The sequence below is a fragment of the Sinocyclocheilus anshuiensis genome, unplaced genomic scaffold, assembly GCF_001515605.1.
Source record: "Sinocyclocheilus anshuiensis isolate Anshui unplaced genomic scaffold, SAMN03320099.WGS_v1.1 scaffold411, whole genome shotgun sequence".
Lineage (NCBI taxonomy): Eukaryota > Metazoa > Chordata > Actinopteri > Cypriniformes > Cyprinidae > Sinocyclocheilus > Sinocyclocheilus anshuiensis.
The window spans coordinates 698,084-720,934 of NW_015549608.1; the positions used below are offsets into that span (position 1 = coordinate 698,084).

A 22,851-nucleotide genomic window follows, 5' to 3' on the forward strand; every position below is an offset into this window, starting at 1 on the left:
GATACCGATATATCGGCGACAGGCTCATATCGGCCGATAATATCGGCAAAACGATATATCGGTCGGGCTCTAATCTATATTACATTATATTTCATGAATTATATGCAACAAATAATAGCATTAATTATTATATAATTATACAAAATATTTATATTTTAAAATATTACATAATTGTAAAAATATGTATAATTTATTATATTAATATAAATATTTAAAAGGTTTTTGATACATTTAAAGAATATATAATAGATTATACGAAATATTGCATTAAATTAATGGAATTATACTGATAAATATATTTAAAATAAATGTAATATATTTAATAAAATAAAATAAAATAAATTAAAACTCGAATTGAAATTTGACTTAAATTTATTTTTGTCATTCAAATTCGAATTGCATTTAAACACCTTGTGTGTTGTGGTTAATTGATTAGAAATTCACACTCATGAACTGAAAGAGAGACCATTTTTTTTTAATTATTCTAAATTTTGCCCATATATACATAAATTGTATGTATATACACAAAATTAATCCCTATGACTCCTGATGATATATTGAGATCTTATGAAGCGAAATGATCAGTCTGTGCAAGAAACTGAACATTATTTACTACATTATCACCTGTAATCCGTCATCAGCACTCAAACACAGGATATATTCTGGAAGAAAACTTCAAGATTACATCAAAATTTGAAGTTTTCTTCGTCATAATTTCTTTATGTGGCTTACAACACATACGCTCGCTTTCATGGCATTCAAAGAGACTCAAATTAACTTTACTGGCATGATCAACAAGCTTCACATTGACTACAGGTGTTCGCACTCATGCATATTAAAGATCTGTATTGTCTTCTTTCCTGCATCAATAACTTCATCTGCAAAAAAAGTCATATTCATGATTAAGCCTGCTAAATAAAGAAGTTATGTTAAGACAAAAGTTGAAAATGACATTAAATATCTGTGCATAAATACTAGGGTTGCATGTTTTAATTAGATGAATTAAAATGTATCTACATTTTTTAATTACATAAAAATTATGAATTAAAATGCAATTTTTTTTATCCAGGTTTTAGAGGGCAGCAAAAGTTGGCCAAAGTTTTGTGATCATATATTAAAGCGATATGAGGGTTTATTAGCTATTTCTCTTCTAAGACCGAACCTCATCTGCGTTCATTTGCAGTGTACCTGGAAATCAGATGTAATTGAAACGGTCTCAGGTGGGGAGGACTGCCAAAATAAACCTACTGAGAGACCAACAAACATCGCGGAGAAAGAGGAAATGTACTTCTGCTTTGTTCTTCTTGAGGCATGAAATCAGGAACTGGGAACTTTAAGACACATGCAACTGCCAAAATAATGACTGATTCCCCAAACACTCTCCGCATCTGTGATTGGTTGGTCATATAGATAGCCCTGCCTCCAAACTCACCCCATTGGTCGAGTCAATGTTGTGATGCTCAAACAAACAGATCAATGTTTCCTAAGCATCCGTCAGTTTTTCATTCAGGACGGAACTGAGAAACAAGAATTTATTTTCAAAAACAGAAAAGAAACTGCTTTATCACAGTAAATACAATACACTACATGAGCTGACAGCGAAGAGTTCATGATCTGAGGCTAAAGCGTGATATCTTGGCAGCGTCAGGTGTCTTTATTACAGATTTAATCGCACATCATCTCTGTCTGTGACAGCAGCCGGTTTCTCATCCTCGCTCTCCGTGTGCGCGCGACTGACGTAACCGGGCTAAAATTAAAGCGCTGAGACAATGACAAGCGCACAGGCAGCAGAACGCTGGCTAGACAAAGACAACAATACCTCAGGGTTAGGCCTGCAATTTCCCTTTTAACGCACAGTGAGGAAACTGATCATGGATGAGTGTAAAGAGAGCTGATCTGAGACACGACGGTCATCGGCTCAGAAACACCAACCAGCTGATATGGATGCAAAACTGCTGCTTTCTAGCTTTGCAATTTATCTTAAATGACAAATAAATCATAATTCTAATAACTGTAATTAATAAAAAATACATAAAGTGTAATAATTTTCACATTTACACATTACATTTAATAATTACATATGAAAGGTACATACAATTTAATTATATTAAATGTAAAATGTCTATATATATATATACACACATGCACACAGATATATATATATATATGCGTGTATATCCATGTGTAAATTTACATATATTAAAATATTATTATTATTATAAATATTATAGATTTATAATATTACATTTTAAATATATTATTATTATTATTCAATAAGGAAACACCGTCCTGTGTGTCACTCAGAGGCGGAAAACAGTGATATTTGGAACTATTTTTATTGGCAAAATACAGCAAAAACAGGCATCTAACATCTAAGTAGCCTAACTTAATACTAACTTGTATAAAATCAATATTACATTTGTTATCAAGCTGATATCTGGACAAAAAAAAACGCCACTCTTAGTGTGATATACACCGTAAGAAAAAACTGTCAATATACAGTACAATATACCGTAATATTTAAAGTAATTTTTCCATTTTTGGTTTTTACATGTGTTTTCCCGTATTTTTTAATTACGCTTTGCATTGTGGGAGCGAGAACCTTGGTCGCTTATCGGCGCGAAAACAGTGCAAGAGCAGGCGCCATTACTCACGGAACTGTATATGTACATACACATTTATAAATTCAATATATATAATATTTCATTTCCATTTAGTTTAAGTATTAAAATAACTCAAATCCATGTAATATTTGAGCTTTTTTTCAAATCTCAAAATGGAAATTGGACTAAACATGCAGATAAAGGGGAAAAAAAACCCTGGAGGCTGTGTTCAGTAGTTTCCTCAAACTGGCACATGGTGAGAGGTGTACTAAGAGTGCACAAACACTTGGAGCCCTGCGTCTCACATGCTCCTACTTCAAATTGTATAGTTTTCTTAGTTTCACATTGAAATGTGAGTGAGCATGAGTGAACAAATCTTTGTTCCATATTTTTAAATGCTGTACAAGAAAGCGTTGTTGCAGAATCATGCCAATTGAAGTTTAACACTTAAATAATTTAGCATGAATTACAGGTTAGTAATCTAACTTAAAGACAGAGTTCACCAAAAATATTATAAGAAAATTCTGTTAATTAATAACTCACCCTCATGTTGTTCCAAACCTGTAAAACTTTCGTTCATTTTTGGAAAACAAATGAAGATCATTTAATGAAATCTAGGTGTTTTCTGTCCCTCCATTGACAGCCTACGCAACTACCATTTTCAAGGTCCAGAAAGGTATAAAGACATCATTAAAGTATGTGACTCCAGTGGCCTAACATCAATTTTAAGAAGCAACATGAATGCTTTGTTCACAAAACATTTTCACTTTAGCATAGATCCTGCACATGTTCACGAGAGAACCACAGTGCTTGCGTGTTGTGTTGACACCATTTTTAAAAAGGCACCAATGTGAGCACAATTGCAAAAAAAACATACAAAAAAACAGGACCTTTAATACATGAGGCTTGCATACAGTGTCCCTTTTTCAGAAAATCTGCTCTCATGCCAACTCAACATGTATGCATTGTGAATGTGTCTGAGATCTACATATTGTGAGAAAAAAAGACATAATTTGTTTTGTTTTGTTTTGTTTTGTTTCCTTCCACACAAATAATTTGCATCACTTCTTAAAATTGATGTTTTATTGTTTTATGGAGTCACATACTTTATTGATGTCTTTATACCTTTCTGGACCTTGAAAGTGGTAGTTGCGTATAGGCTATCAATAGAGGAGTAACAATTATAGTGGAGTAAAAGTGAAAGTTGACAGAAATATTAAAACTCAAGTAAATACAGATTCTCCTAAAAAAAATACTGTACTGTAAGTAAAGTATTATTACTTTGTTACATTACACCACTGGGCCCAAATAAAGTGAGCTGACAGCTGCTGCTAAATGCAACATTTTGACAAGGTGACAAGAAAACAAGGTGACAATTTACATGCCACATACACACGTGTGAAGGTTTTCTGGGAGCGTTTAATCTGGATTGTGCTCTATAGTCCCTCTGGAAACTGGATTTCGGCACAGAAACAGCCTCATGGAGCTCGTCTACAATACAATGAGCTCGAATTGTTAATTCTGAGCTGAGAGATATTTTACACTTTCATTGCCAGAAAGAAATAAAACAACACGTGGTGAAGTGTGCAGAGAAACACGCGTGTGCATCAGCGGCATGTCTGAAGGTGAGTGCTATTGATGGAGCGAGGGTCCCGAGGAGACATTTATAATTCACAAAGCTGTCAGCGCTGTCAGCGCTGTCGAGCAGATGGACGGAGAATAAAACGGGTGTTTAGTATAAAAAGGTCAGCGGCGTCCTACTGTAAATGATCGTAAACATGCAACAAGTTGACAAGGTGACACAACGTCAGCTCATAGGGTCGAATGAAGGCGAGGAAGGTGTTACTCTCTCACACACACACACACACACACACACACACACACACACGTGAAGGTTTCACACATTCAGATCAATGTAGAACATTTAGTGAACTTTTACCCAGTTTCCTAACTATACACAATGCAACAAGGCAGAAAAAAAAGATAAATTAAACTAGCGTTCAAAATTTTGGGGTCTGCAAGATTTTTAAAAATGTTTCTGAAAGAAGTCTCTTCTGCTCACCAGGACTGCATTTTGTTTTTATCAAAAATACAGTAAAAATTGTGAAATATTATTACAATTTAGAATAGCTGTCTTCTATGTGAATATCTGTTCAAATATAATTTATTTCTGTGATCAAAGCTAAATTTTCAGCATCATTACTCCAGTCTTCAGTGTCACATGATCTTCAGAAATCATTCTAATATGCTGCTGCTCGAGAAATATTTCTGATTATTATCAGTGTTGAAAGCAGTTGTGCTGCATCATATTTTTGTGGAAACCGTGAGACATTTTATTTTTCAGGATTCACAGATGAATAGAAATTTCAAAAGAACAGCATTTATTTGAAATGGAAATCTTTTGAAAATGTATACATATTTTGACTGTCACTTTTGATCAATTTAATGCATCCTTAATTTCTTTAAAAAAAATCTCTGACCACAAATTTCTGAATGGTGTGTATCTTTCCATATTAGTAACAGTCAGATTAATCAGCTGTTATTTGGCCACTAAATACTGATTACTACCAAATAAATATAACAATTAATTATATATATTAATTATATATATATATGTTTATGCTATATATATATATATAAACCATTTTTTATGCTATATTGCCTAGTACTAGACACATATGAATACACACTTTGTATTCTGTGAATATAGAAATGGCAACAGTAACAGCTATTCAAATGACCTGACAGACAGCAGGTTAGTTATTGGCAGTTCCTGTTTATAGCTTAGACAGGAAGACACTATGTAATCAGCAGCACGGAAAACCAACCAACTTCAGTTTGCTTTTTAAAGCAACATTTAGAGTCGCTCATTCTGAAATCAGACTGAAATCAAACCCAATTCGGACAGGACAACTTTACTTGACCTGCTCAGGTAAACATATGTTTTCAATCTCAATCAAATGAACCAACTCTATCAGCGATAAACCTGATTTTTAATAACCACTAGCACTTCACCTGAGCTCAAGGATCTCGTGAACACAGATGCAGATGAGATGCTGATTATTCAGCAATCAGGAGGCGCTCGAGTGCAGCGAACCTGTCATAAACCCAAACCAGCGGGAAACAGCGAATTGACTGACGATGCCATCTAATGTGCCATATGCAGTCAGCGAGGGAGACGGGACACTTGCTTCCTCTAAGTGCTCAATTAACTAGACGACATGAGCCTGTCTGCACGCTGCACATCTGAAGGCACAATCTGCATTAAGAACATTCTGTTCACTTCACTCATGCAGCCAAAATATCACTCTTACTTCATCTGAAAGGTACAAATCCAACCAATGGGGTGCAATTTGTTAGTTCGTTTGAGTTTCCCTCTTTTCTTCGCTTTCAAATGGCTTGTAAAAGTGCCGTGCGCGTTTTACCATATTGGCCTGAATATAAGACGACCCTGATTATAAGACGACCCCCCTTTTTCCAGATGTACCTTTTGGAAAAAGGCTTTTTAAAAAACAAATCTTGTTTTTTCTCAGTAAAACACATTTTGTCTTCAATTATTTTCATATTGCATATTTTTCCTATTTTAATTTTTGTTTTGAAAGTATGGTAAAAACTGGTAAAATGTACCAACAAATCACATTTAAAAAAAATATACACTTTTTGATATACCATAAAAAAAATTAAAAAAAACAGGTAGCCCATCTGAATTAGGACATTTAGGCTATCCATCTAATAGTAGCCTACCAAAATCTTATTAACAGTAGAAGTTAAATCTTACCGTAGTCTTCAAATCTGGGTAGTCTTACGTTTTAAAATCACAATCCTCGGATTTCTTGGCTTTCAAATAGCTTGAAAAAGTGCCGTGCACGTTTTACTTTCACAATTAGCGGCAATTCGGCATTGATTCAATTCAAGCAACAACAACGTCAAACTCAGAACTTTTATCAACAAAACGAATAAAAATACACCATATAGGCCTAATAAAATAACAAATTACTTAGGCTACACAATGTTTAAATAGGTATATAAAACTGAAAATCAGCAAACACTGTGGAACCAAATAAATAAGAAACGAATGTTTAAAAAAAAATTCCCGTCTATAGGCTTTGCAAAATCTAAAATATTGCCAAAGAGGTGCCTTTGCATTTCCTTTCTAAACAATCTTCTGCCATCGTCTTGTCTTTCTCACCTCAGTCTTGTCAGTAAGCTCGACTCACTCTACTCACGTGATAAATCAAATCTGACTCCTGCTCCGTGGTTCACTGTTGTTCACGCGTACGCTTCGGCACGCTGCATTGAGCGTTTAGTTTTTAAAAGTGTCTGTCCTCTAACTGAACAAGGCTAAATGATTTTTGTTACTATAAAAAAATCAAAAAGACAAAAAAATCAAATGGCGGTGCCACGGTAGGCAAATGACGTAACCGGTGTTGCGGCTTAACACCGGTATAACCTAAAACACCGTCTATCGCAGCAAGCCTAACGACATAGGCATATTGCACATATAATGCAAATTTTCTGCATTCACAGAATACATGGACGACCTACTAAATTTGCTGAAATAAGCAGTATAGAGACTTTAAACATCCCATTTGTTATCAGAGCGTACATAGTTAATTTTGCATCATTACGGCATACAGAAAATACTACGACAAATAATATCCTGTAAATCTGTAGATGAAACGTTGCATGCAATGCCAAGGTCATGGGTTTGATTCCGAAGAAATGCATGAAGTGATAAAATGCAGTCTTTGGATACAATGCAAGTCGCTTTAGATAAAAGCATCTGCCAAATGCATAAGTGAAAATGTAAATGATTTAAAGGTTGTATGTGTGTATGAGACATGTAAATGGAGTACAGTGCCGTGTACCGGTCGTCTTCTTGCAGAAATAATCACACGACTTATAAGATTACATTCCTGTAATAATATTACATTCCTGCTTTTATGCTGCTGAGATGATCTAACCGCTCATGCATTCATGACTGACAGCCCCACTCAATAGCGATTATCTAACCATTTAACTGAGGATTTCAACACCGTAAAGGCCTGTGGAGGAGCAAATCAAACAATCTTTATAAGAATAATAGACACTGTGCAAGAACCCAATGTGGTGCGTTACAAAAGATACAGTCATAAAAAAAATGAATGTTGAAACGGATCATGAGCAGCTCTTCCTGTAAATGACAAGTCTATTTAAAGCTGGAAGTCTTTGCCAGCATTTTCATTTCTGAAAATCGACTTTTGCTATGACGATTAGTTCCCTATTTGAGTAGTGTGCTTAAAGGAATAGTTCATAACCAAAAATTTAAAATTTGCTGATAACGTCCTCACCTTCAGGCCATTCAAGATGTGCAGGAGTTTGTTTCTTCATCAGATTTGGAGAAATGTAGCATTGCATCAGTGTCTCAGCAATGGATGCTCTGCAGTGAATGGGTGCCGTCAGAATGAGAGTCCAAACAGCTGATAAAAACATCACAATAATCCACAGCACTCCAGTCCATCAGTTAACATCTGGAGAAGACAAAAACTGAAACAAATCCATCATTAAGACGTTTTAACTAAAATACGAGTCCATAATCCATAACGCTTCCTCCAGTAAAAAAGTGGTCTGGTCTGAATCAGGAGAGCTGGATGTTGATGTGAGAGACAACAGGAGATGCACTTTTTCACTGCAGGAACCGTTATTATGGATTAATGATGGATTTGTTTCACCCTTTGTCTTCTCCAGATGTTAACTGATGGACTGGAGTGGTGTGGATTACTTGTGGATTATTGTGATGTTTTTATCAGCTGTTTGGACTCTCATTCTGACGGCACCCATTCACTGCAGAGCATCCATTGCTGAGACACTGATGCAATGCTAAATTTCTCCAAATCTGATGAAGAAACAAGCTCATCTGTATTTTGGATGGCCCGAGGGTGAGGATATTTTCAGCAAATTTTCATTTTTGGGTGAACTACTCCTTTAAAAGGATAAAGGGTCTGAGTAGCATCTGCAACTACAAAAAAAAAAAAAAAAAGAGTCACATTTAATTTGATTTTCTAAAACTGGGAGTTACAGCAGATCAGACGAAAACAGGAATCCTTTCTTTGCCACACCTTGAAATCGTGAGTATATAAGCACAATCATTCAGGTAACAGCTGGCTAAACACAAAAATGTCCTTGTTTCAGGAAATCTAATTCGATTCAAATGCATGATTTGGATCTTTTAACTCACTATTACCAACTCTGCACGAACACCATGCCGGTGCTTCATCTAGAACTGATCCGCTGTAGAAAAGGTGAAACTCTAATTATAATCAACAAATCTCATGCACATTCATGCACAGATACTCCAGCTACTTTATTTGCCTGTCCATAAAAAAAAACTTGTAACGATTTTCACTAGTGACTAGTTATTTATAAAAAATATCAGTGTCTAGAGGTCATGGAATTAGTGCTGGGTTTTTTAACTAAAATACGAGTCCATAATAACGCTTCCTCCTAGTGCTGGGCGGTATACCGGTTCATACCGAATACCGGTGTTTATTTTTGTTATGATATGAATTGGTATTTTTTGACTATATTCACTCATCATGACAGTAAAATAGGGCATTCTAAGTCAGTATACTGCAGTATTTCCTCTCAATCAGTAGAAAATATGGTAAACACCCGGTCATGCATGGAAAAAATATACCGTCATGTACCGTGAAACTGGTATAATTTTGAAAAATACCGTGATATAAATTTTTGGTCATACCGCCCAGCACTACATGGAAAAATTGCGAGGCCTCATATATCCATAGCAGAAATGCATGCATATAGCTACATTTCCATGACCGTCTCCTCTTGAGAATAAACAGATCCATACTGTCTGTTCTGCATCTGATAATGATGAGTCCTCTTCCCGTTTATGCCCAGAGGGAACCGGCTGCTCATTCATCCCTTCTGTCATGTAAGTCTCTCAAGGTGGTTCAACTCCACAACCACAATGATTTTCTGCAGGACTTTTTAACATGCAATTTAATAAAGAAGAGTGGAAAAATGACATGAGGGTGAATAAATAATGGCAGTTTTTATTTTTGGAAAAACCAATCCTTTAATCCTAGTCAGACTTAAACCTTGGGCTCAGAGCTTTACAAATGCTGACAAGCAATATTAGTCTAGAGAAAGCATGGCTCATTGACTTTTTCCTCGAGAATATCATATCATGATGCTTCACATTTTCAGCCTGCCTGCCCTGAATAAAGCATCTAATATATGATTCCATATGTACAAGAGTCTCAAAAGACCTTCATCTGTGAGCAGTTTCTTCAAAACTTTCCAAGCTTTCAACTCTGCAAATACTTCAGGAGAGCATGGAGTCAGTCATGCCTCGGCAAGAGATGCCAAGCGATCAGCACATGTTAAAACAAGCCTGTGACGAGAATCTGTGGCTGAATATGAAGCAGTGCTAGAGCTTGGTGATAATGCTAAGCCTTGTGACTAAATTAGATATGCATCTCAACATTCAAAATTTTTGGGTCACATTTCACCCCAAAATCGAAAGAAAATAATAAGAGATTATATTTTACCAAAAAAAAAAAAAAAGCACATTCTCAAATTAACAATTACATTTGCATTTATGCGTTGGGCAGATGCTTTTGTATCCAAGGAAACTTGCACTGTATTAAAAAGATATCAAAAAAAAAAAAAAAAGCCTTTGCAAAATATTTGTACATCAGGTTAGCGTGTTGTTCTATCACCTTTAATTTGCTAACTGCTGATTTTAAAAAAAAAAACAACAAAAATTTTTTGGACCAATAAAGCAACTGCAATGAAAATGTATCCAGAATTACTATCGAGAATAATAAGAGTTACCAAAATGTAACATAAAAAGTAAAACATCCAGATACATTACAGTAATCAAGTCAAATTTATTTTCACAACACACGTTTCAAAGCAGCTTTACAGAAAATCATGATATTAATGTTGATAATATCTTAATATCTTCATGCCTTAGACATATTTCAGATCAGAGCTGGACGATAATATAGTTTATAGTTTACATTTCGCAACGATACAAGCAACCAAGCAGCTGAGATTTGCTATATAGCATATAATCACTTTAAGTGAGTGCACTGGAAATAATATTTGCAGAAGTATGCAAATAAAGTTAATAAATAAATCAGGTTGAGATTTGCTATATAGTATAGATCTCTTTGCAAATAAATGTGGATAATAATATATATCCAACACACACACATATATATATTTTAGTGGTCGACCGATATTGTTTTTTTGACAGCCGATGCCGATATCTTAGAGAGTAGTATAAGTATATATATATATTTTTTATTATAATTTTTATTTATTTTAATTAATGTTTGAGAAACTTGAAATAATTTGAAAATGAATTATATTAAAAATAAATGTGTAAAATAAACATACTTATACTTTAGATGACAACTTCCTGATTCTATAATTCTATTACAGTATTTTTCAGAAATAAAGAAATATTTCAAAAAATATAAAAACAAAAAGAAAGTAAACACTGTAACCAACAGGGCACTCGGTAATCTGGGAAGTTTGTGTGCTTTGGGAATCATATTTTTTCAACTAAAGCCAAGGTAACACTCATTTTACATGCAGCACGCAGTAAAAATGACATGAATATGACAGTGCGCAAATGCATAAATCAGCATAGTTTGAAATAACGAGTTTAAAGTTGATCACGCATCTCCAGTGAAGCTGAACTCTCCTCCTGTCCGGACTCAATGGATCGACTGTCACGCAGAGCACACGCAATCATGCAGGATACAAATGCACACTTCACAAGATCTCACAGCTGGATTCGACTAAGTCTGCAAGGTTTGTGAAATTAAATGTTCATTAATCATTTAAAGGTTTGTTTAAATGATATGCGTATTTGCTGAATGCTGAAGGCAAACGAGAAAGTATTATGTCTGCCTTTCTGTTACTAATTATATAAAAGCAATCGTTATAATACTTTTTGTATACCTTTTAATTCATTTGTTCAACAGTTCTATCTGATTATTAGACAGACTTCTATCTGTATTAGGCAGAACTGTTAAACGATGACAACAAACAATGAAGAGGGAGAATGTGAGCACTGTGTTCTCAGGCGCTGCTGTTCTCAGCGCCGTCAAAATAAAAGTCCCGCCTCGAACACATCGGCCAGGCAGAAAAACTTATTGATGAAGATATTTGAAAAATGCCAAATATCGGCCTTGTCGATATATCGGTCTACCACTAATATATATATATATATGTATGTATAGAGCTGTGCGATAATACAGTGAGAAACTCCTTAAAATAACCTCACAATGTAAATATATCTTTATGGTCTTTATATAAATTTCTTTTTTTCCTCCCTTTTGATTTTGGTGAGAAATGTAACCTGGACTTGTGAGATTCACTCCAGAAACCTTACAGAAGAACTTTCAGAAGACGACGAGGGTGGAAACACATGAAGAAGTGGACGTCAGCGATCAGCTCAGGTCAAACAGCAAATGCTGTTCGTTTGAGGAGCTCATATGCGTCTCTCAATCGCCACTCGCTGTGTAGCAACATGTGAAGGCCTTGAATGATTCCGTCCGTCTGAATTAAGGCTGTCTGTTAGAGGCGCAGTCTGACAGGATCGATGTCCATGTCAAACGCTCGGGACACAGCAGCGCGGTGGGACATTGACTATCGATTCCTGGATCGACCACATACACTTCATAAAACATCTCATCCGTGTGAGATCTTCTCCACGACCCGGTCAAACTGAATCTACGGCGTGCGAAATGAACCATGACCTGCGGACTCCGAAACTTCACCGGCTGCTGAGAAGGACGGATTAGGATAATGGTATACAAAGTGTGATGGTAAAAATGAGTTAATAAATAGAGATTGTGCTACACTGCTTATACAGCATTAGATATATTTGCACATTAGGTATTTTGCATATTCAGCATGCAGAAAAATAGGCTGAAACTCTATATGCTGCTTCTGCTATGTGTGAATGGCATCACCTGTTAATGTAGGTGTTAAAATGAATGTGTTAAAGTGACAGTGCACCCAAAAATGTAAATTTTGTCTCATGTCGTTCCAAACCCATATCACTTTCTTTTTCTTCTACTTTGTTTTCTTCCAAACTGGTTTGACTTTCTTTCTATATTTTGAAAAATGTTGGTATCCAAACAAAAAAAATAAATAACGTAATTGCAACTTTTTCTCTGACAATCCAGACTTTTTCCCCCTCTCACAAATCTGAGAAAGAAGAATTGAAAAATAAGTGTCAAAATTGCGAGATACAAAGAAAAGTCAGAATTGCGAGATATGAATTCGCAAATATCTTATTAGTTTTGGTAACACCTTATTTTAAGGACCAATTCTCACTATTAATTAGTTGCTTATTAGCATGCATATTACTAGCATATTGGCTGTTTATTAGTACTTATAAAGCACATATAAATGCCGTATTCTGCATGAGCATATTCTAGATCCCCATACCAAAACTTAACAACTACTAACTATTCGTTAGGGTTGGGTACCATTCACATTTTAACCGGTATCAGTACCTGAATTTCAGTGCCAGTACCCAACGGTACCTTTTTTCGGTACTTTACTTTCTGTGTAATTACAAAAACATTTATTTCAGTGAAAAAATAAGTTTAAAAGTCTCAATTTCAACATTTTGAACAATAGGGCCCTTCAAACTTTTTTTTTTTCCCAGAAATTATTTTTTTAATTTTTCTGAAAATCAAATTAAGGCATTAAACATTTATTTTAAATAAAATGAAAATTAAACCCTTTTATTTTTTGGCAAACAAACTGAGGTTTACTGTTGACATTAATACATGGAAGAAAGATTGTGTAAATATTCCTTTAAAACATTTTTTAATAGGCTAATAATTTTATAATTTTTTTCTATAATTAAGTGATTAATCTGGTTGTAATTTTTATCATTTAATCGTTTTCTTTAAATTTGATAGAAAATTGAATATTTAAAGATGTACATTATACTGTACAAAAGTAATACAAGAGTAATATATTTCTGTTACATGTTAAACCGTACTTTTATTTTGACAGGTTGCCATGAGGTTTCGGTGTGTATACAGTGTGATGATGCTAGTTTTCTCAAATGAATTCAGATGAAGTTCAGAAACAAATAAAACGGTAAAATTCTCGCGAAGTGACTCTCACAGCAGCTTGGAGATTAAGTTTTTGTGTTCATGCCGTCATATAGTAAGACGCAGAGGCCGGAAATCACCGCAAGCGTCACACGTGCTTCAGTATTTGTTTAGTAAACAAAACCGCGTTTCCGCCATTCATACATACAGAGGCAAGCGGAACATGCAGGATTCATATTTAAACCATCTTTTCGCATTTTAATAGTCACAGACACTAGTTCATATTGCGATTCGAATTAAGTGGCAGTCCTACTTTTGATTTATTCGTCCAAAATTGACGAATTCCGTGGCATTCCGCGCTATAGAGTAAATTACGTTTTTATGAATGGACTCCACGATCCCGTCCGCGTTTTCGCAGAAACCATATGGCCCTAGAAATGTAACCACACTTCAGAACATTTCGGCTTGCCCCGTGTGTTGTTTGAACGAGTTGCAGGGGTCACGTCACAGGGTTTCTCTCTCTATCTGTAGCGTATGCGCCCAGATGCGTTCTCAGGTACCGAAATTTGGCACAGATTGATTTAACGTGAATCGGTACTCGGTAGTACCGACTCAATTCGGTACCCTTAAAAGTACAGAGTTCGGGACCCAACCCTACTATTAGTAAGCAGCAAATTAGGAGTTTATTCAGGGAAAACTCTTAGTTAATAGTGAATATGTGTTCCTTATTCTAAAGTGTTCCCTTCGTTTTTTTATTCTGTGGCAGAAACGAAAAAAATTTGCGAGATATAAACTCATAATTGTTAGAAAAAGTCAGAATTCCGAGTTTATATCTTGCAATTCTATGGTGCAATAGTAATATTTCTGTCAATTTCTTCAAGTTAGACCAAACTTTTATTTTGACGGGATGTAGTGAAGATCTTTAACTTTGTGTGTTTTAATAAATTTTACAATAATAATAAATTGCATAAGAAGAATTGCAAGATAATTGCAATTATGAGATCAAAAGTGATAGTATACACCCAAAAATTTTAATTGTCAATTAACCCACCCACATGTCGTTCCAATTTTATGACTTTCTTTTTCTTCTACTTTTTCCTTATAAACATGTATAATTTACTTTCTATGAAATGTTGAAAAATGTTGGGGTCCAAGCAACATTGGACCCATTGCATTTTATGGATTCTTTTAGGAACTTTTATTTTGATCTTTATAGTACGATTTTGCCACCGGATAAAATAAATAAATAAATAAATAATAACGTAATTGCAACTTTTTCTAGCAATTCTTCTTTCTCAGAATTGCGAGAAAAAGTTGCAATCACGTTATTTTTTTTATCAATTGTGAGATAAACGTGCAAATCTGAGAAGAAAAGTCAGAATTATGAGATGTGAAATCGCAATTATCTTTTTGATTTTTTATTGTTTGGCTGGAAAAAAAAAAAAACAATTGCGAGATATATACTCATAATTCTCACTTTTTTCCATTTAGAAAAACAGGCAGAAATTTTGAGGTAAAAAGCCACAGTTTTTACTCCATGGAGGAAACAGGCTCCCATAAACTATATATATATATTTTTTTTTTACTTTTTAAAACTTATAAACGTGCATTAGTAATATTTTGCTCGATGCGCCCTCTTGTGGCCTCAGAAGAGAAGCCAAAAGCTTTTCTTCACCCTAACTGAAATTATGCATTTTAAATTCTAATAAGAATTCGAATTTTGATCATATTTAAGTACAAAATTCGAATTTAGTTTTTCAGCCATTTTGACAGCCCTAGTCCATACTGGCGTTTCAGAAAAGATCTCAGTCCACACTACACGACCGAAAACCACCATCGAGTGTTTGTAATAACTGTCGATTGCAATCTAATGTGTGTTTTGACCATATAATGTTGCTGAAATATGTTATTTGCATCTTATATCAAGCTAATCGCTACACCTGCTTAGATTTTCTTATGTAAACGCCCTGTTTTGTTATGAAAATGGGCAGAATCTCATGAAAATCACATATACTGTCGTAATCGTGTGTTTATTAGCTTCAGGTTTCATCTGTAGAAATGTTTTTCTGGGTTTCTTATGTACAGAACTGAATGCGGAAGTGTAATGGACATTCTCATAGGAGACAGGGCAGGTTATGAACGCATAATATGATTAACATTTTTTTTTTGGCAATGGCAAGTGGCAATATTGTATTAATTCAGCCATACACTGTAGGTTTGAACCAGAAACTGATTATGAAGAAGATGAGCGATTTATACAAGTCCATGTATCAGAATGGTAATGCATTTTCTGTATCGCTCTCTACAACGTCAGACATGTAATGTCATTGATATCATTAGCCTTTGGCTTGATATATTATCAAACAGCTGATAATGTGTTGCTAATGTTACATAAACAGATTCAACATCTCAGAGAGCTAATGATATGCAAAGCCCCGCCCCTCAAGTTGACCGGATTGGTTACATGTTTTTCGAGGGTTCAACCCATTTTCAACCCATGTTTTTGGTTTTAGGAAAAAAAGAAACTAAGGAGAAAATCCTCAGCAATGCCTGATGATTGTGCACATGGTTTGTCTTGTAAAAACACCAGATTACAACATTAAAAAACTTGATTTCACCACAGGCGGTCTTTATATTTTTCTAGTCTAATAACAAGATCTCTTATACTGTACACTCATAAAAACAGTTTGCATGCATTGCCTTGGGAGTGTCAAAATTATTTATTAAGTTATACTTATCAGATTGGTATCAGACAATCACAGTACTAAAATATTAATTATCTATATCCACTCATGCAATAATAACGACATTAACTTACACAAAGCTGCATTCAAACAGCATGTCATAAGTGACTGCGCTGGTGCTTTGGACATCTGCGATGGTCTGAATTCAGATGAAATTCAGAAACAAGACCATGCAATGGAGACATGCACGCTTTAACCACATCTCAGTCGTGTGGAGTCTCACACTGTCCATCAGAACAGATCTGGACGAGAACGCTGATGCAGTGCAGTGCATAGCGAGTCATTTGCATTAAGTAAATATTGATCGACGATTAGTCAGCTAGTAAAATGAGTAGTCGTGGAAGCCCTAACAGATCTCAGCTGCTGTAAATATGCCAGCATGTGCTGCCACCCTCAAAAACACAACAGCAGCAATCATTCACCAGCTTGTGGGAGAAGCCGTTCCGGTAAAGGGAGCCACACAAAGCCTGTTGAGTCAAAGTCAAGTCAGAGAAATGCAGAGAGCAAAGGGCAGCCACAACAAACACTTCCTGGCTTTCATTTAACGCGAGAGTGAAGCGGGAGGAAAGCGCTGTGTTTAATGTACACACGGCTCGGCTCGCTCTCCGTGTTTGTGTTTATGTGTGTGTTTTACTAACTGTGGACAGCATGAACATGGATCACGGGCTCCGGCGGCCTGAGCTCATGCATGACCGAGAGGACGTGTTTCTGAAAGCACAGCGATGCTGAACCGAGCTGCTGGATCTGCTTTCATTGGTGGTTTGTGGTTAGGGACTGTTCTATATTTCTGTCAACAGATTTGTATAACATGAAGAGATCATTTAGACAACAAAGTTAAAACTAACCTTATTTAATAGTCTTAATAAAAGTTTCTGCACTTATTGTGCTTAATTCATCTGTGCACGGTTGACTTGAAAGTTTTTGGTACAATGCAAGCACACAATGCATTACAAATATAGTCTGGAAATCTTTGAAGGCTATAGATAGATATTTACCAAAAATATATATATTTCTCCCATACATACAGTTGAAAAATTTTACTGCAATGCAATTTACAGAAATGGTCAACTCCTTAACCTCATAATCTCTCTGTCCATATGTCAAGTATTTTAATCCAGTAATTCAACATTATTCCTGAAAATACAACTGGCACTGTGCAAGTTTACAGTACATAAGTAAGCCACACTTTCCTGGACTCGTGTTGCAGACAGACGGTCACATAACATCTCTGCAGAATTCACTGAGAACAAATTAACATGCATGTGCAACGTGAAACTAATCAAGAGGAACTAAATCAAGACTGCACCACAATCACACTGAATCATATTGCATTCAAAAATTAAACTGCAAATTCAGTTTTCATTTGTGTTTACTAGTTGTGCATGCACATGATTAAAATCTTTAGAAATGAAATGCATTCACTACAACTGATACTCCTCTCTGATATCGACTCATTAAGAGTGTTTCCATTCTTGTGTCACAACAGCAAGATCTCTTTCAATGTCAATTTCACATTGATCAACACTGACAGAACTACACTGGTATTTCTATACAGTTCTCATTTTAAAATATTCTTTTCACACTGTAAAGTCACAGCAATTAAAAAATGATGTTCAAATAGTGGTGTAGACATGATCTGAAGAGATGAAGCACACTGCAGGATAAAGCACACTGAACTTTAATACTTAGATTTAGAGGTTTCATTACATTTCTCAGAGCACTAGTACTAGTGATAACTGCCTTAGCAAACACTACTGATAAATGCCTATTATGACCATGCTAAATTTTGCATGATTTTGCCTCCAGGTTTGATGCAAACTGCTCATACAGAGAGTCTGTAAAAGGCAAGATTCCCCTGTGCGTTTCCATAATTGAAAGTGAACTTAAGTCTCATTTCCCTTTAAAAACTCCCTTCTTGATCTCATCCACAGTCGGTTAAAATCATACTTAGCCATTTCAACAGCGTTTAAAGATTAACTTCAAATCACCAGCGAGAGCCTGTTACAGAATTAAAGTTCAATCCAGGCCACAACGGCTGGGGAAATTCTGTCTCAGAAACGAACAGCTTCACCTGCCTTTGAATATTTCAGACTCAGTGTGTAAGAAACAACGAACAGCCAAAATTACACTAAACATCAGCGGTTATTCACATGAAAACATGTACAGCCCATATTTCACCCCAACATAAGAGAAAAATAATGTATACTTAAAGAAATTAAAGTCTATTTTATGACAATTATTTACTTTTGGCTATAGCCTTCCTGCAGCTCAAACAGTAGAGCATGCCGCTAGCAACGCCAAGGTCATGGGTTTGATTGCCAGGTAATGCATGAACTGATCAAACTGTATGAATGCATGAATTGTAGGAATGCATAAATGCAAAGCATCTGCCAATTGCATGAATAAAAATGTAATGTAACTGGCATCTGTGTAATCCCATGGACTCTTATTCTGACGGCACCCATTCACTGCAGAGCATCCATTGCTGAGACACTGATGCAATGCTACATTTCTCCAAATCTGATGAAGAAACAAACCCATCTATATATTGCATGGCCTGAGGGTGCATACATTTTCAGCAAATGTACATTTTGGGAGAACTATTCCTTTAAAGCAGTACAACAAATAATTAACAACTTTGCTCGACAGTAATGAGAATGGTGTGTCAAATGTGCACAACGCAAAGGAAAATGCAATGGTCCTAAAAATAGGCATCATTTTCTTATTTCTTCTTTCTCTCTTCTGGTTTTGAGGTGAAATGTGACCAGAACCTGTTCTTGACAGGTTTCCTGAGATTCAGCCAGTTAAACCACATGACACCCGTGTTTATGAAACATCAGATTACTGAGCAGGTTCTCAGAAAAACAACAACAAAAAGACCCACATGATGACTGAACTACTCGGAAATAATCCTCTCTCACATGCATCTCTACACCTGATCAGAGAACTCCCAAACCGCATGGTTCCTCAGAACACAATGCAGTCTCTCACCACTGCTGCACCAGCATGTTCACATGCATTTGTAAAAAAAACCACCTGCACAAAACTGCACCAGTTTAGAAAAGATCTTCCAGGGTTCATCACATCCTTCTACAAACCCACCAGATCACTTCAACCCATAATAAACCAAAACATGTTCTTTCTCCACTGCTGGAAACAAACCTCTAATTTGGTCGGTTTAACCTAATAAGCGGTGATGTGACCTAGTGGTTAAAAATCTGCGACCAGTTGCATAAACCCAGCCACTATGCTTTAGGAACTAGTCTGACCAACTAGCAGTTAGTCAAGGTGTGATCTTTACTTTTCGGATTCAAATAAGGCCAATCTACATGTTTATGTAACTGAATGTTAAGACCAGTTATAAAGAAAAAAAATTAGATGTCTACCTTGGTTATTTATTATGCAACCGGACACTGGGATGGTAACTAAAAGGTTGAAGGTCACCAGATTGCTTCAACTGTAATAAACCAAAACATCTTTCTCCACTGGGTAAAAACAAACCACTAGTTTGGTCGGTTTAACCTAATAGGTGGTGGTGTGATCTAGTGGTTAAAGATCTGGGCTGTAACTAAAGAAGGTTGAAGGTTCAAACTCCATAAGCATTGATCCATTAACTATCAGGCATATGGGTAGTTGACAAATAAAAAACAAGAGTTTGACACTTAACCTTAACACCTCTCAAACCTATATATACACATTCACTTATATATTTGCATTGATATTAATATAAAATGTTGATGTGAAACTTCATGGGCACGATATGCGTCAACTACCCATATAAATATACAAGTGTTAAAACTGGATAAGAAAATCAAAAACAACAACCTGTGTACAGGTCAGTTTATCAGAATAGGTAGGTAGGTAGCCTATCGATCTGGTTTAACCAGCTGGTTAATGACACTGAAATTGGTTGTTGGTTGATACTCAGGTGGACTAACTAGAACCTGTAACTAGAAAACTTTTAGTCACTTTCCACTAAATTAAAAGGTTGAAAGTTCAAACTACACAAGCGTTGATTCTTTAACTATTACCACTGAGACCTTGAACATGACATAAATGGGTAGTTTACAAATAACAAACATAAACATGAGATTGACATTCAACCTACTTAACCTCTCAAACTTCAATATACACATTTGCATTCATATTAATATAAAAATGTTGATGTGAAACTTTATGGGCATGATATGCGTCAACTACCCATATAATTACTCAAGAATTAACACAGGTTAAATATATCATATCAACAACCAATTACACTGTATGAATCCGTTTATCATAACAGGTGGGTATAGATCTGGTTTAACCAGCTGGTTAAAGACACTGAAATTGGTAGTTGCTTAGGTGGACTAGAACCTGTAACTAGAAAACTAATAGTCAAGTTTTCCTCTAAACTAAAACACTGAAGGTTCAAACTTCACAAGGGTTGATCCATTAACTATCATAAGATGAGTAGTTGACAAATAACAAGTGTGAGCTTGACACGTAACCCCTTTAACCTCTCAAACTTATATATATATATATATATATACACATTTACATAAACATTTGCATTGATATTAACATTAAAGTGTTGATGTGAAATTTCAAGGCCATGATATAACAGGCTTTCTTGCATATTTATATGGGTAGTTCACACATATCAACTACCAATGACAGTACATTGTGCATGGGTCAGTTTATCATAACAGGTGGGTACAGATCTGGTTTAACCAAATGGTTAAAGACACTAAAACAGGTTGTTGCTAGAACCTGTAACTAAAAACCGCTTGCTGTAAACTAGAAGGTTGAAGGTTCAAACTCCACAAGGGTTGATCCATTAACTATCACCACTGTAACCTTGATCATGACATAAGATGGGTACTTGACAAACAGGAGATTGACGTGTGTGTGTGTGTGTGTGTGTGTGTGTGTGTGAGAGAGAGAGAGAGGGTAGAGCAATCCATTGTGCAGGCGGTTTAAAACTTCACATTAGAGTGTGAGTGTGTGTGAGAGAGAGAGTGTGTGTGTGTATTTTTATGTTAATAAACATTTGCATTGATATTAACATAAAAATGTGAATTGCATATTTATATGGGTAGTTAACACACATCAACTACCAATGACAGTTTGTGCAGTGTGTATGGGTAAGTTTATCATAACAGGTGGGTAGCCTAAGCCTATAGAACTGTTTTAACGAGCTGGTTAAAGGCACTAAAACAGGTTGTTGCTAGAACCTGTAACTAGAAAACTATTAGTCAAGTTTTCCTCTAAACTAGAACACTGAAGGTTCAAACTTCACAAGGGTTGATCCATTAACTATCATAAGATGAGTAGTTGACAAATAACAAGTGTGAGCTTGACATTTAACCCCTTTAATCTCTCAAACTTATATATACACATATTTACATAAACATGCGCATTGATATGAACATTAAAAAGTGAATGCATATTTACATGGGTAGGTGACACATCAACTAAGTTACCAATGAGAGTTAGTACACTGTGACTGGGTAGTTTTATCATAACAGGCGGGTACAGATCTGGTTTAACACTGAAACTAGTTGTTGCTCGGGTGGACTAGAACCTGTAACTGATCAAACTCTTACCTCCGAAGAGATGAGGCGACAGGTGAGCCGGCAACGATCCGATCAACAGTCTCGGAGCGCCGGCGGACCGCTCTCTCTCCCCGCCGTTCTCCTCCGGTGTGCTGTAACCGGACTCCTGAGAACTGTACGCTACCGAGTTCGGTATAGTAATGCTCGACTGTGGTCGCCTGGAGCCGGTAAAGTGCGCGGCGGCCGCCGCTGACGACGATGAAGATGTAGCACCTGAGGCGCCGTGTGCGTGATACCGCATCGCCACAGCCGCCGTCCTGCCGCCGCCGCCGCCGTTACTCGACGGGAGATCCGAGCCCGAGTACGCTCGCGTGCGCCCGTCGGCAGCGGGACTGCTCTGTTTGGCCCCCATGCCAACCTACACTTCCCTCCGAGTTTAACGATTAAGGACAAACAATCAAACACACGCACACTGACAGCGAACGGGAAGCGTCGCCCGTTACATCTGACGTCACGCGCGCGTCAGCGAATCTTTTTGCGAGGGGGTTTAAAATTTAAATCGCCGTCGGCGCGGAAAAGTGAAGCTCTGACGCGACGCTCTCCTCGTAAACCGCGCACTGACTGCTGCTGTGCCCACGGCGGGCGGTTATTACCAGGGTTGCCAGGTTTTCACAACAAAACCCGCCCAATTGCTCCTGGAGTGGGGGGGGGTTTAACCGGAACAAATCTCGTTCCGGCGGGTAAAATACACGTTTTTTTTGGCGGGGTTCCCCTGGTAAAATTCGCATTCATGTTATTAGGGTCGCTTCAACCCGCGGACATGAAAAACAACCCGCAGAAACAGTGTTAAAGTATCCCAGTTCAGCGGGAA

At 36.4% G+C, this 22,851-nt stretch overlaps 1 protein-coding gene across 4 annotated transcripts in view; it reads right to left on the bottom strand.

Moving 5' to 3' along the window:
• The window catches only part of LOC107659094 (E3 ubiquitin-protein ligase ZNRF2-like), a 72,921-nt gene extending 50,317 nt beyond the window's left edge, over window positions 1-22,604 (bottom strand). For all 4 annotated transcript variants that reach the window (XM_016447924.1, XM_016447923.1, XM_016447921.1 and 1 more), the window contains exon 1: window positions 22,032-22,604. In XM_016447924.1, coding sequence (XP_016303410.1) covers window positions 22,032-22,392 — 361 coding nt within the window. In that variant the 5' untranslated portion in view covers window positions 22,393-22,604. The remainder of the gene's footprint in view (window positions 1-22,031) is intronic.
• Window positions 22,605-22,851: the final 247 nt, after the last annotated feature.